General features: G+C 50.1%; 1 protein-coding gene across 3 annotated transcripts in view; it reads right to left on the reverse strand.

Annotated features, from left to right (window-relative positions):
• KIRREL3 (kirre like nephrin family adhesion molecule 3) overlaps nt 1–12,771 on the reverse strand; it is a 339,103-nt gene that overhangs the window by 121,485 nt on the left and 204,847 nt on the right. For 2 of the 3 annotated variants that reach the window (XM_056322805.1, XM_056322804.1), the window contains exon 2: nt 1,822–1,899. The exons of the other annotated variant lie outside the window; for it this stretch is intronic. In XM_056322805.1, coding sequence (XP_056178780.1) covers nt 1,822–1,899 — 78 coding nt within the window. The remainder of the gene's footprint in view (nt 1–1,821; nt 1,900–12,771) is intronic. 3 annotated transcript variants of the gene reach the window in all.

Consider the following 12,771-nt stretch of genomic DNA (forward strand, 5'->3'; position numbering starts at 1 on the left):
CTCTCACTTGGCAAAAACACAAAAGGGAAGCTGTTTTTTTCCTTATCCCTGCGAGGGAGCCGGCCCCAAGAGCCTGGCTCAGGCACTTTGGGTAGGAAACACCTTTGCTGTGCTTCTGTAGGTGACTAGACATCTGCCCTCCATGGCTTTGCACTGAAACCCACCAAAACCTCCCAAACTGGAAGCTTGCAATTGTCATCCAGAACCGCCTCTAGTGAGAACACAAGTCCTAGAGTCTCCGTAGCCATGGAAATCCCCCGGCTTTGTTTTTTGGCAGATTGTACCTTTAAACATAATGGTCCTGCAGGGGCCAGAAACTTGCTGGCTGCACAGCGCCAGGCAGGCACACTTTGTTCCCTTTCCCACACAAAAGCTTTTCCTTTTGCCCTTTCATGATTCTTTGTTTTCCACACAAAGCCATGTTCCACCTGAAAAGGGAGCTCACTTGGGAGGCGGACGCAGGCTTTGAATCCAACAGGGGGGGAACAGGAGCTTCTGTGAACGATCCCCAAGGATCGGCGGGATGCCCAGGTGTGCCCGTGGTCCTGCCAAGCTCTCGGGCACCCTGGGAGCATCCCCAGGGTGCTCCTGCCCGTCTGAGCACAGCCGCAGGCAGCCTCTCCGAGAGGATTGAGGGACAGGGAGGCACCGAGAGGGACTGCACCTTTTCACAGCAGTCGGAGGAGACTCTGCCATCCCTTCTCCCAAAGGGCAACCCCTTCCTGTTAAAAACACACTCTAATCAATGTTTAAAAAGCACGTGATAATTAACAAGCACAAGGTGAAGGCTTGTGAAGTACTTTCCTCCATGTTATCAGCTCGGAATCAGGGCTCCTGGGAAACTGAAGGAACCTTTGATCTTCTAACTGATTTTTGAGCCATAAACTGGTCTCCACCAGAGTTTTACCCCATGAAAGCTAACGCAACTCTTACTCTTGTCAAGACAAGGCTTCCTGCAGGGGCAGACACCCCCACGGCCACACACCAGCCCACACAAGCCAAAGGCAGCGCAACGAAGCAAGCGAGCGCACCCTTTGTCCAAAGAATTTCCAATCAAAGCCCACCCCCCCCCCACCCCCCCAATCCACGTTTGGCTCAAGTTTGCAGCTCAGGGCGGCCAAACTCTCCTTGACACATCCTCAAGACCCCTCCATCCCGCAGGATTCTGCAATCTTTAATCCTTCTTTCATCCAGCGTTAAGCAGAGATGTGCCGCACCAGGGTTTGCTTCAGAAAAAGAAGCCAAGCAACGAAGCTACCAGAAGTAAGGGTGCCAATTCTTCCAAGCATAAATAGTTTTTGTTTAGTTATTACGCTTCATAATTATTTATGATATTTATATGGATTAATCAATGCTCATAAAGTACTTGTGGGATGACTAGAATACAGAACAGGGAAATTCTAGCAAGATCTCTGCCAGAGCGCAGAGGCTTGATGAGCAATGGAATGCCACCTCCGAGGGCTGCAAAGGCAACTGGGTCTCTGAAGGTGCCACGGTGAGGCACCACCACCCAACTAGAATAAAAAGACTGGATGCAGCAATTGCTGGAAGCGCTTCCCGTGTGACACATCCTTTCCTTCGGAAAAGACAGTGGATTTTGGATGCGTGGGAACTACTAAGCTCCCGCTCTTCTCTTGCGGCTTCGTGCAATAGGCTTCCCACATCCATACCCGCTAAGATGTTCAGAGATCAAAGGGGAAACAGGATTTTCTCCTTGGTGTGAACAAGAACCTAGCACGTTCCTAGCAGCGGCGCATCCGCATCCCTTGCAATGAGACGGCTGAAGAGGAAGGAAGAACAGAAGGCGAGGGAACTGCTCACCTTCAGTCATCCTGCGGTACTTCTCCTTGTACATGAACCCCAGTACTAGGCAGCATCCTCTTCCCGGGAGCCCCAGTTCTGCAAGAGAAGAGAGAACGATGTTAGAGGACTAGGCTGGGGACAAGAGCAAGCACACGGGATGCTGCAGGGAGCGAATCCTGCCGGTTACACCGTTCAGGTAAAGCATGTAACCGAAGTCTTTGGTCAGCCTCACGGAGCTGAGCTTTGCTGGGGGTCCCAAACCAACCGCTTCCAGCTGCTTTTTAGCCACGTGTATCTAGAGACAGGAGGGTCGCCATCCCCTCCCTCACCCGTTTCTTAAGCACTCCGCAGAGGGAACGAGCCGCATCTTCCTCCACGTCAGCGCGTTGCCACAACGTGGGCTCTTTAATCCCTTTCTCCCTTAGCGGGCAGCAAAGTAAAATGGGAAACAGCCCTCAGAAGGGAAGATAAGTCTGGCTTGAGGCATCTTGCTCTTTAGAAGCAAGCAAGTGACCCTACAAGCAGCGAAGTGCCCCAGACCGAGGACACGCGTGCCTTTGATGCCTTGATTTCTTAATGGTGCTTTCTCACTATCGGGAACAAACAGGGAGAGATCTGAACATGGATTTTTTTCCAGAAGCAGGCTGTGCGCGTGCATGCTCTCCCTGCGTGCATCTCAGAGCAGCAAAAAGCTCTGGTTCTTCAAATAAATTCTCCTGTGTCACAGTGGAGAAAATTAAGGTACCGTGTCCCCGATGCTGCCTGTGGACCTGCAGAGCTCCTCGGGGGCTTCTGTGCTCTGCAGAGCCCTGCTGATCAAAGCCCCTTTGATGTTTACTTAATGTGGCTGCGAACTCTTTAGAGCCCCTCTCTGCCAAGGAAGGAGCACTCGGGAGTGTCACGAAGTTGTGCCACCCGCAAGAGGCAGCAAAGCAGGAGACTTGGGAGCGCAGCGACAGCTTTAGAGCAGAGCGAGCACTGCCTGGCAGCCTTGGCTTTTAGCGCCATGATGCAAACGTGGGTTTGAATTGCAGAGCTGGATTGGGTCCAGAGGAAGAGGAAAGTTGCTCAGTGCAGTGTGATGTGCAGGGAAGACTCCCAGATTTTCGTGGGTATATACCCAGATACGAGGGTATCCCTCCCTAACACTGCGAGCTGCCATGGCATCCCAGCAGAGGGGTTAGCAGCCTCCTCTTGCTCACAGTGTGAGGTAGAATCAGAGCCTGAACCCAGAAAAACCATACTTCTTTTGACCCCAGGACACTCAGGGTACACGCAAGACTAGTTCAAGCACTTTTAACGTCAAGCAGGGCTCCACCTCGCTAAGGACCAACAGTTCCTGGTCCTGAGGCTCCCACTTGGGAGGACATCAGCATCTAACCAAAAATTACACACATAATCCCGCTGAAGCTGATGCTCAGACAAAAGTAAGTCTCTTGAGATGCTTAGAATGAGCTGAAATTTAATTGCTCCCCTAAATCCACACTGCTACCTCAGGCAATGCCCCAGAGAGAAATCGGCATCTCCAGAAAGTGACTCACTTCACCTACCTGAGAGGACTTTGGGGTGCCTGTAACTCTTGTTGGCCATAAGAGGTAGCGACTGATTCAGATGGAGATGCCTGAAGTTTAGACAATTCAGGGCAGATGAATCAACTATCTGCATCCTCAGTGGTTTCTTGAATCAAGAGGCCTAATTAACAGGAAGAGGTAAAGAGCAACCTTCTCCCACCTCTGACGTGAAGGTGGAAACCAGCCCTCTTGCTCTGCAGGATGGAGGCGACACAATCGACCACAACCGCAGACACCCCCAGCAAGGCGCTGACTTGCAGAGCGTTAGATGCTTCGGCTGCTCCCGACTGCCGCTCGGCTCGGGCTGAAGGACGGTCAGCGCAGGTCGCCTCCCTCAGCACTCCGATGGCCAGCATCAGGAGGACCTTGCCGAACCTCAAGCGGGGTTTCCATCAAGGATTGTGCAACGCCTGTGGAAACGGACACTCCTCAAGCATGTGGCTGGAGAGCCATGAACCTGCCAATAGCCTCCGGGGCCAGCTACCCAGAGCCCGCGGCGCCAGCCACAGGCGTTTATGCCTTTATTGATAGGAAAGCAAAACGGCATCGATTCCTATCGAGCCTTCAATAAGCACCGAGGTATCAAAGCGTAATTAAACCAGCACAATTAGATGAGCGTCACACAAGGCAGCAGGGTCGAGCAAACCACTGTTCCTAGCTCAGAATTCAGACACGCATCCCGGCACACGCACACAGACCTGTTGGCGGATGCTGGCTGGACTTTTCCCCCCGAACGCACAAGACCCGGCGTGGCAGGGGCTGATGCGCTCTCTATGGACCACAGACATCACCACGAGCATCCTGAACCCAAGCAGTGATGGAGGGAGCGCTACCGCAGCCTACCTGGGGATGAACATCCCACCACTCGGAGGTCCGGCTCGGGATGCTCCCAAGGAGGAGGTCCGGCTTTGCTACCCAGGAGGTGCCAGGCACAACTTAACCCTTAGAGGATGAGGGATGGTCAGGGCTGAGCCACGCAGCCTGATCCGGATGCGATCCGGGTTATTACCCATCTGGAGCCTGGATCAGCGCACACCGGCATGGGTGTCTATCTTCCACTTGCCTCCCTGAGGGGTACTATAATTAATGCTTATAAAACACTTTGATATGCCACGATGAAAGGAGCTAACAAGAGCACTGCATTATAATAATTCATACCATAAATTTGTGAGAACATGCAAAAATCTTTATAGCTAAAGGCACCTTTAAATACTTGAGAGTGCCTTTAAAAGGTAAAATACTTCAAGATGACTCTGACGCCTAAGGATGTCTCACCACTCCACGGCTTTTAGCGGCTACCTAAAGCTAAAATAGTTAAGCAGATACCCAGCATTTTAAATGTTTTGGCTTTAGGGGGTCTGCTGAGATACCACTGAAAACAGAATGGTTTAACCCATGCATGTCCCCCACCCCTAAAACAAGTCCCATCTGTCTCCCTGCAATGGCAATTGATTTTTCCCAGCAGAGCGAAACGAGATGAAGTTTATCGTTGCAAGCACTGTGAAGAAGGGTGAGCTGAAGTATCTTGTTCGGAAAATACATGGCAGAACCAGGTTTACGACTTGCTCAAAAGTACCTGCGTTAACTCTCCTCAAAACTTGCAGAACAACACCCATCAGACAAAGAATTCCTTATTTCTCCCGTCATCTGGGATTTCCTTACTCAATTTCAAGGCAATTCCTCCACCCGCAACTCAGGGAGGGAACCTGGTTTCTGATCAACCGGTGCAGTAAAGGCTAAAGCTGCAGAGCAGTAATAAAGGTTTATTAACACAATCACAATGCGTACTATTGTGTAGCTGTATTCCACCAGGAATGATAATAAATGTTTAATAGCCCAATAATACCTGTTTAATAATTTTTCAGCTCATCCTGTCTAATTGCAAGTTTATTAAAGAACGATAAACTTTATAATCATTGTAAAGGCATAATTGCAATTCCATTGCTTATTTAATATTGAGTTAATTATATTACAAGTAAGTTATATTTTCCCGTACATATTAAATATCAATTAGCTGTTTTAAACTATTGATTTGTATTTAATTAACTATGCTATTATATACCAATTAAGCTCGTATAAGAGAAGCACAAACAGCTGGTCTCTTAAATTAAATTTTAAAAACTTTGTATTAACATAAATATCACGTTTCTATTTTCTCATGTTTTCCTTCTACAGAGAGGGCAATTTGCTATCTGTAAGTATTTTTTCCAATTGCACGTTACATGCATGAGCTTCATTCTAAACTTTTCCTTGCCGGGATAGGGAATAGGTGTCCTCCACACCAGATGTCCTTGTGTTAAGTGACACCAAACCACAGTGACTGGGAAGGACAGAGGGTTGGAAAAAAACCCATCTCACTTGGGGAACTCAGAAGCAAAGAGTTTTTTGTGGGAGATCTTGAAAGAGCATGGAAGTCTCCAAGGAAAGAAGCTCAACCCCTCCTGCTTTAAGCTGGCCAGCTTGGGTGGCACCAGAAGGTCCCACCTCACCAAATGCAAGAGGTTTTGGTCACTTTGAGAAATCTTATTTTACGATTAACCTTAGCAAAACTTAGAGGTTTGCTGTTCCGATGGATAAAGTTGCTTGCTGTTGGGTATCTTGCTAAAGCACATTACGGACGGAAAAGCCCAGTCTCCCAAGTCTTTCCATGTTCTTGGCTTCACCCTTCCTAGTAACGCTGCATCCCAAAAGTTAGAAGAAACGTGTGAAGGCGCATTTTCTTCTTTGTTTCTTCAACAGCCTGGTTTCCAGGCCCAGTAACCACCTCGCTTGTCTCACAGAGATTTCCTCAAGCATCCCTGTGATCTCTTCTCCAGGGGGATATTAGCACCCATCAGGCAAGCGCATCCTTCCCCTCCAAGTTCTCCTTCTGCTGGATTCCAGCTTCCTCCCTCAACGCCCTTTGCATCCGCGAGCGCTGCCGAGCAATCCAAACTACCGCTGCATTTCAGCAGAGAGCAAATGGATCCTCCGACACCTCATTTCGATATTACGCCGTTAAGTCTGCCGACCAAGCTGAGATCCTCAGAGACGAAAGAGCTATACAAATGCAAGTTATTATTAAATCTGTGCCTGGTTAATTTATAAAAATGTATTAAAAAACCTACCCGGCTTCCCAGATGAGAAAATGGGCACATTACTGTTTGAAATATGAATGAATCAGAGATCAGTGTTAAATGCTGTAGTGATATTATATTTTATTCTATAGTGCTCTGCAGAAAAGTTGCATTTATAAACCCATTTATTGTGTTATGTACTTGCAAACCACCTTGTCATCCATTTATTGCACAAATAAAATCTTAAAAGCAGAGGATTAGTTGAGTGTGTCCCTGTGGGACCACAATCTGACTTTAAAGAATCCATCAACGAAGGAAAACAGATGGAGCAGAGGTGTTTGCCAGCTCATTGCTCCGAGATGTAAAACTCAACTGTGCGAAAGGGCTATTCTCTGACGGTCCGCAGACCTGGAAGCCCCGTTCGTGTTCAAGGGAGAAGGCACGTACAGCAGAATTTGCAGAAACCAGGGCCCCCGAGCTGGAGCCAGTTCTGGCTGGAGATTTTGGGATGGCACAGGCTCCTCTCCTGCCACTGCACGGGGTAACCACCACCATGGAGAGGACAGCTCAGCTTTGCACGCCAAAGGAAAATTCCATGAAATTTAAACCTCTGTTAAGACCTAAAACATTGCTGGAGAAGGCACGGATCTGCAGCTCGGACACAGCAGCATCACCAAAACAAGCCAGCCCTATCGCTGCGTTCCCTAAGGGGAATTTCTGGTGCTGAAGAGTGCAAGTCTGCAGGGCCCTTAAAACTTCTACCAAACATCCTTTTGGGTTAAAAAAAAAAACACCCAACAAACACACAAACAAAAAAAAAACCCACCCCACAAATGGAAAATAACAGGAAAACTTGAGTATGCTGATTTTCATTGAGTCTGTTTCAGCTCAGTGAAAAAAATCCCAGAGCCAGCCGTCCCCCAGGAGGGGGTTCTCTGGGACAAACAGCTTTGGACAGGCACATCCCTCGGAATACCGCAGTACGCTGGCAGCCAGCTCTCCGAGGTGCCTCGAAAGGCACTGGCACAAAAAGCTTCAAGGGGAAGACTGGAGAAACCCAGGAACGAGCCCTGCCCTGCTACCAGACAATTAAAAGTTGCTTCTTAGCGGGAAACACAACCGGCAGAAGGGGAAAGACAGGGATTCATGCTGCCGAGCAAAGAGAATTATTTCCCTGTGTTCCCTGCCTAATGAAGGGAAAAGAGACACCTCCAAGTTGTAACTCAGCACTGAAGCTTTTTGAAGAGCTTTTTTTTTTTTTTTCTTCCCTCTATCAGCAACACAGCGGCTTTAGTCCCCACGTTCAGTACCCTGAATTTGTCTATATTCCCCACCCTCCTCCCCAACCCTCTACAGCCGAGGTACCTTTTCTGAACCTCTTACAACAATGTCCTGTTTGGGGAGCATCCAGCAAGTGAAGAAGAATCCTTACAAAACTCAAATCTAGTCATTCTTCGGGTTTTTTATATTTTCTCTCTCTTTTTTTTTTTTTTTAACTTCTCCCTGAAGGAGCTGCTGTAGGAAAAAAACCCCTATTTACCCCAGAGTAAGGCGGCCATAAGTACGTGAACCGTTTTGAATGAACAGCTTTCACACCTTTGCATGCACAGGTACACGTTTACATTAGTCAAATCATTTGAAATGCTTTGCTTTGGTCTTGGGGCAGCAGGTTCTGCAGCTTAACCACACCTCACATGCAGGAGAAAGTATTTTTCATGTTTTTCCTGTTGTACAAGTCCTAACTTTCACCCAGCATTTGTTTTATTTGAAAGAAAAACAAAGAAAAGCTTAGATAGGAACAAGAGTCCGCTTTCCTTACCACTAGCGATAACACCTGAACTCCTGTTCGCACTGCTCGAGCTCTGCTGGTCAGATAACCGGTGCAGCTGGAGACATCCGCATCATCTCACCAAACCCCCCCAGAGGCATCGGCGAAGGCTGCCCACAGCCCCAGCCCCTCGGGCAGTATCGCACACCTGGGTTCCCGCTTGCTCCCTCCACGTGCTGCTTCCAAAGGCTTCGCCAAGAAGAGATGCTCAGCCCACCACCTGCAACACCCCGGCCCCCTCCACCCCTGCGGGGTCAGCGTTTCATTTCCCAGCCTCACGCAGGCGTAGCTCCAGCCTCCCCCCCCCCACACTTTACGTGATTTCTGTGGCATTTTGCAGGAGCTGCCATCCCACTGCCACTTCCATCGCGCTTTGCTCAGCCCCTCAGCTCGGCCGCAGCCCTGGAGCTCAGACCCTCCCTGGGAGGACATGTGGATTGTTTGGTGGGGCTACGGCCAATTCACCTCGCTGGGGGGTTTGACCTGCACTTCAAGGACTTCCCGAGGATTTAATCTGCTTTTGACTACAGCCCATTGTACGTGCTGCTCCATTCCAGCCACAAAACGCATCTCTTGTTTTGAGGCAGCACGGCGCTGCAGGAAGGTCAGGAAGAAGGCTGCGAGAGAAACTTCAGCAACACGCCAATACCTTCCCACGCATCCCCTGCCTCTCCTTGTCACTCCCCCAGGTCAGCCCCCGAACCTGACAGACTCATCACCAGCCGCATCGTCCTACCAAGCAGGAGATGCGCACTGGTGAGACCGCACTCGCTGATGCAGAGGAGTCGGCAGAGCAGCCAGGGATACTGGGGGGGACAACCAGGCCACCGGCACATCTGTCTGGGTCGCACTCCAGCGGATGCATTGCACCAGCTGATGTGACCCACATGTACTCTACAGAGCACCTCGTGTCCGCTGGGACACGAACAGCAAGGGCAGGAGAGGCTAACAGGCACTTTGAGCCCTGTCCCTTGCCCTGTCTGTCCACTCTGCCTCCCCCAGGCAATCCCCTGGCCAGTCGAGGGTTCGGATGGCCCCAGGCTGTCCGTCACCCCCCGCCCCCGCTTGCTTGTCAGCTCAGACCCCAGTCACTTGGGGAGCTGCCTGACAAGCTCTGCAGTGGCACCGATGCCGCATCACTTGTTCCTCCAGCTGTTTTCTTCCTCTTCTACCCCCCCAAAACCCAGGAGCTGTGTATTCAACTCCATACAGTAGAAAAACACCACCACCCTAGCAGAAAGGAAAGGGTGAAGGACACGTATGAAACCCATCACACCTTTCCTCAGCACCTCTCTCATCACACTTGATGAAACGAGCTCCACGGGGAACCCAAATGCCTTTGTGAGGACATGCCCAAGAGGCTGGAAAAGCCCCAGATATCGCAGCACATGGGGTCCGTATGAAACAGGGGGGCTGCAAGGGTGTTCAGAAGACGGCTTGGGCCAGCCTAAGCTGGGTCAAGCCTCCCTGCTCCACCTCCCGTGATTGCACGGGCATCACGGTGTGCTCCTTCACACCAGGCAGGATTGTCAGTCTGTAAGATGGTCTAAAATCTGGATGAAAACAACCAAAACAAAACTGACAGGGAGGAAGAGATGAGATCCATGTCTTTGGATTCCTTAAGAAGACAGTGTTTTCTCCAAAGACCTGATTTCATCACAAAACACCCGGCTTTCTCATTTCATTGAAAAGCACTGCGCTGCTCCTCGCTCCTGCTGTAGGACCCCTGCATGTCCCATTGCAATCCGAGCGACATTAGCCACACACACAGCACGACATTATCCCGAAGCCTGGTGAGAGCATCTCATGTTGGAATAAATAACACATTTTGCGCTCCCCTGGCATACAGAGAGCCACATTTACATGCAGGTCTAGAGATCTGCATAGAGCAGGAGGCATACCAGCCTCACCCCCCACCCAGGCCACCCCATAATACCTCTGCTCGACTGGGAGAATGTGGCTACAGGAACACTTGCAATAAGCCCTGCAAGGCTCCATACTGCCCTGATAGATTTTGGACACGCTGGAGAGAAAAAATAACGAAAATAAAAGCAGAGCGCTGTAAAGGTCACACCTATTGCAGCGCTCTGGGTCAACAGTGGCTTCTCACACCTGCCACCCTGGGTGGCTTCACCAGAACGGCTTTCAAGCCTAGAAAGATGGGCAGCTACAGGAAAGCACAAACCACTTCCACCCTTGGAAACACACAGCAAACCCAGTTACCCTCTGCCCGACCCAGGAGATCACGGTCACTGGCTTCAAGCCCATCTGCCCCGCATCCATCAGCTCCTCCTGCCTCAAATCCCATGAAGTCCACTGCCCAGCTCCTCCAACCCTTCCCATACCGGGCACCCTTGGCAACTGCCCCGGCTCCTTCAAGACGGAGCAGCCGTGACCCTTTCATCCCCGCAGAAGGCAGGGAAAGCACCGAAGCGCATCCACACTCTCACTTGAAGATGACACGACAGTCAGAGGCAGGGAACCCCGCAGTCCTTCTATTACTGGGAAATCACGCTCCAGCCTCGTCAACGCCGTTACTTCTGTGTATCTTATAATTAAATAGTATTTGCCGGTTACCTCACAGCATGCTGCAATTCTTCCACATCCGAGGCTGTTTGTTTGGTTTTGTTTTTTTTCTTCTCAAAATTTCTGATCTTCAGCTTCTATTTTATTTTTCCCCTCCTTGCCAACTCGCAGCAATTTCAGAAAACTCTTTAAGCCGCCTTCCCACTTAGGAGGTGAGAAGGAGGGGTCAGAGACCTGCTGTGCAGCACTGGTCCGTGCTACACCATCTCGTCTTGGGCCACCCACTGGTCCTGAGCTGAAGGAGACCAGTGACATGAACACATCACCTTGGGTCAGCCCCACAGGTGGATCTCCGTTCCTCTGGAGCTCTCGGAACAGGAGCCAAGGCACCTGAATAGCTTGGGGAACCTCACTTATGGTGGCCTTACCAAACTGGCATGGATGAATAACTCGGCCAAAGGACCAGGAATTCCAGATTAATTGCAGTTGGAGGCACGTTCGCTGCAGTCCCTACTCTTTCCCTTCTGTTAGAACCTGCTGGAAGAGCACATGGTGCCTGGATGGAAGGGGCAGCAGGAGAACAGGTCCCACCCTCCGCCAGTGAACAAGGCACCAGTGACAGGCAAGGGGAGAAAGCCACAAGATGTAAGGTATTATCTAATCATCACATTTCCGTCCCTTTCTGCAGGAAAGTGGCTTTGATTGAGCTATTGAAGCTTTACGGTGCGCTGGCAGGGCTTTGGCCACGCTCAGTTGTAAGAGAAAGGAAAGCGAGTGGGCAAATTTCAGGCTGCAGGAGGCTGATTGCTGCCCTGTCTGGACCACGTTCCTTCAATGTCCCAGCGGTAGCAGATTCAGTCCCACCACGAGAACCAAATCCATCACCCGGACTGCCAGGACCACTGCTAGGCTGTGCTGCTTCTGTCTGAGTCTGCACCGGTCACCTCGCCTGGGTCCAGAGAAGATGCTGAGCATCCGTGACACCAGCTGCAGGTTGGGGCATTCAGCCTGAATCTTTAATCCTGCAATATTTACTTTGCCTCATGACCATGCCCGCTCCCTTTCTAGAGCGTTATTGGCTTCCTGATCGACCTGAAACTGCATGATTTCTGCAACTGGTCCTGCTGGCTGGATCTTTGCACTGCAAATACTTTGCTAGCGGTGCTCACCGGCTTCAGCCAAAAAAAAAAAAAAAATAAAAAAATCCTAGTGTGTAATGATCACTGGCAAGAAGTAGGACGGTAAAGCAGGGAAGATCAGTGTAAGGGAAGGACTTGGCAACCTGCTCGTGCCCTTTCGTGGCCCAAAGCATGCCCAGGGACCCCTCCCGTACCGCTGTCCCTCTCCCCATGACATGCCTTGACCACATTAAGCCCCAGCTCACAGCAGATGCCAGTACCTGCCTTTATGCATCTTCCCTGCTACTCCTCCTCCTATCTGCTGCCAAACCCTGTAACTTACTGCAAGCAGCTTGGCTTCCACTGCCAGGGGGGCACTTTCCCAGTGTTGGCCATAACGTGAATGATACGTGAAAACAGCTCCCCTGCTTCCCCCAGTGTCAGTGCGCTGCTCCCGCGCGCACGCGCTCTCAATCCCATTAAAAGTAATGGGGTGAGATTGTCCAGCCCATTACTTTCAGTGGCTCTTTCAGCCAGAGAGCCTAAAGCTCCCATATCCTCAAAATAGCAAGCAGAGTAGCTCCAAAACTCTCTGCTTCGTTATCACCTCATGTATTCCAGCTTGCCAGAGTTTAATTGGAAAGACAGCCAAGCCTGCGCTCAGGTTTGCTAATTGCTGCGGAAGACACACAAGCACTCCTTGCGCCGCTGACAATTATTTCCTTGCTCAGCAATTTTTGTTTTTTCAAGGTGTGGAGGTTTTGTTAAAAAAAAATAGTCTAAAGTTCTTTTTTTTTTTTTTTTTTTTTTTTCCAAAGAAGAAACACAGGCATATGCCAACACAGCCGCAGGAGAGGTACTTGATGAAA

The sequence above is a fragment of the Falco biarmicus genome, chromosome 20 (genome assembly GCF_023638135.1).
Source record: "Falco biarmicus isolate bFalBia1 chromosome 20, bFalBia1.pri, whole genome shotgun sequence".
In the NCBI taxonomy this organism is placed as follows: Eukaryota; Metazoa; Chordata; class Aves; order Falconiformes; family Falconidae; genus Falco; species Falco biarmicus.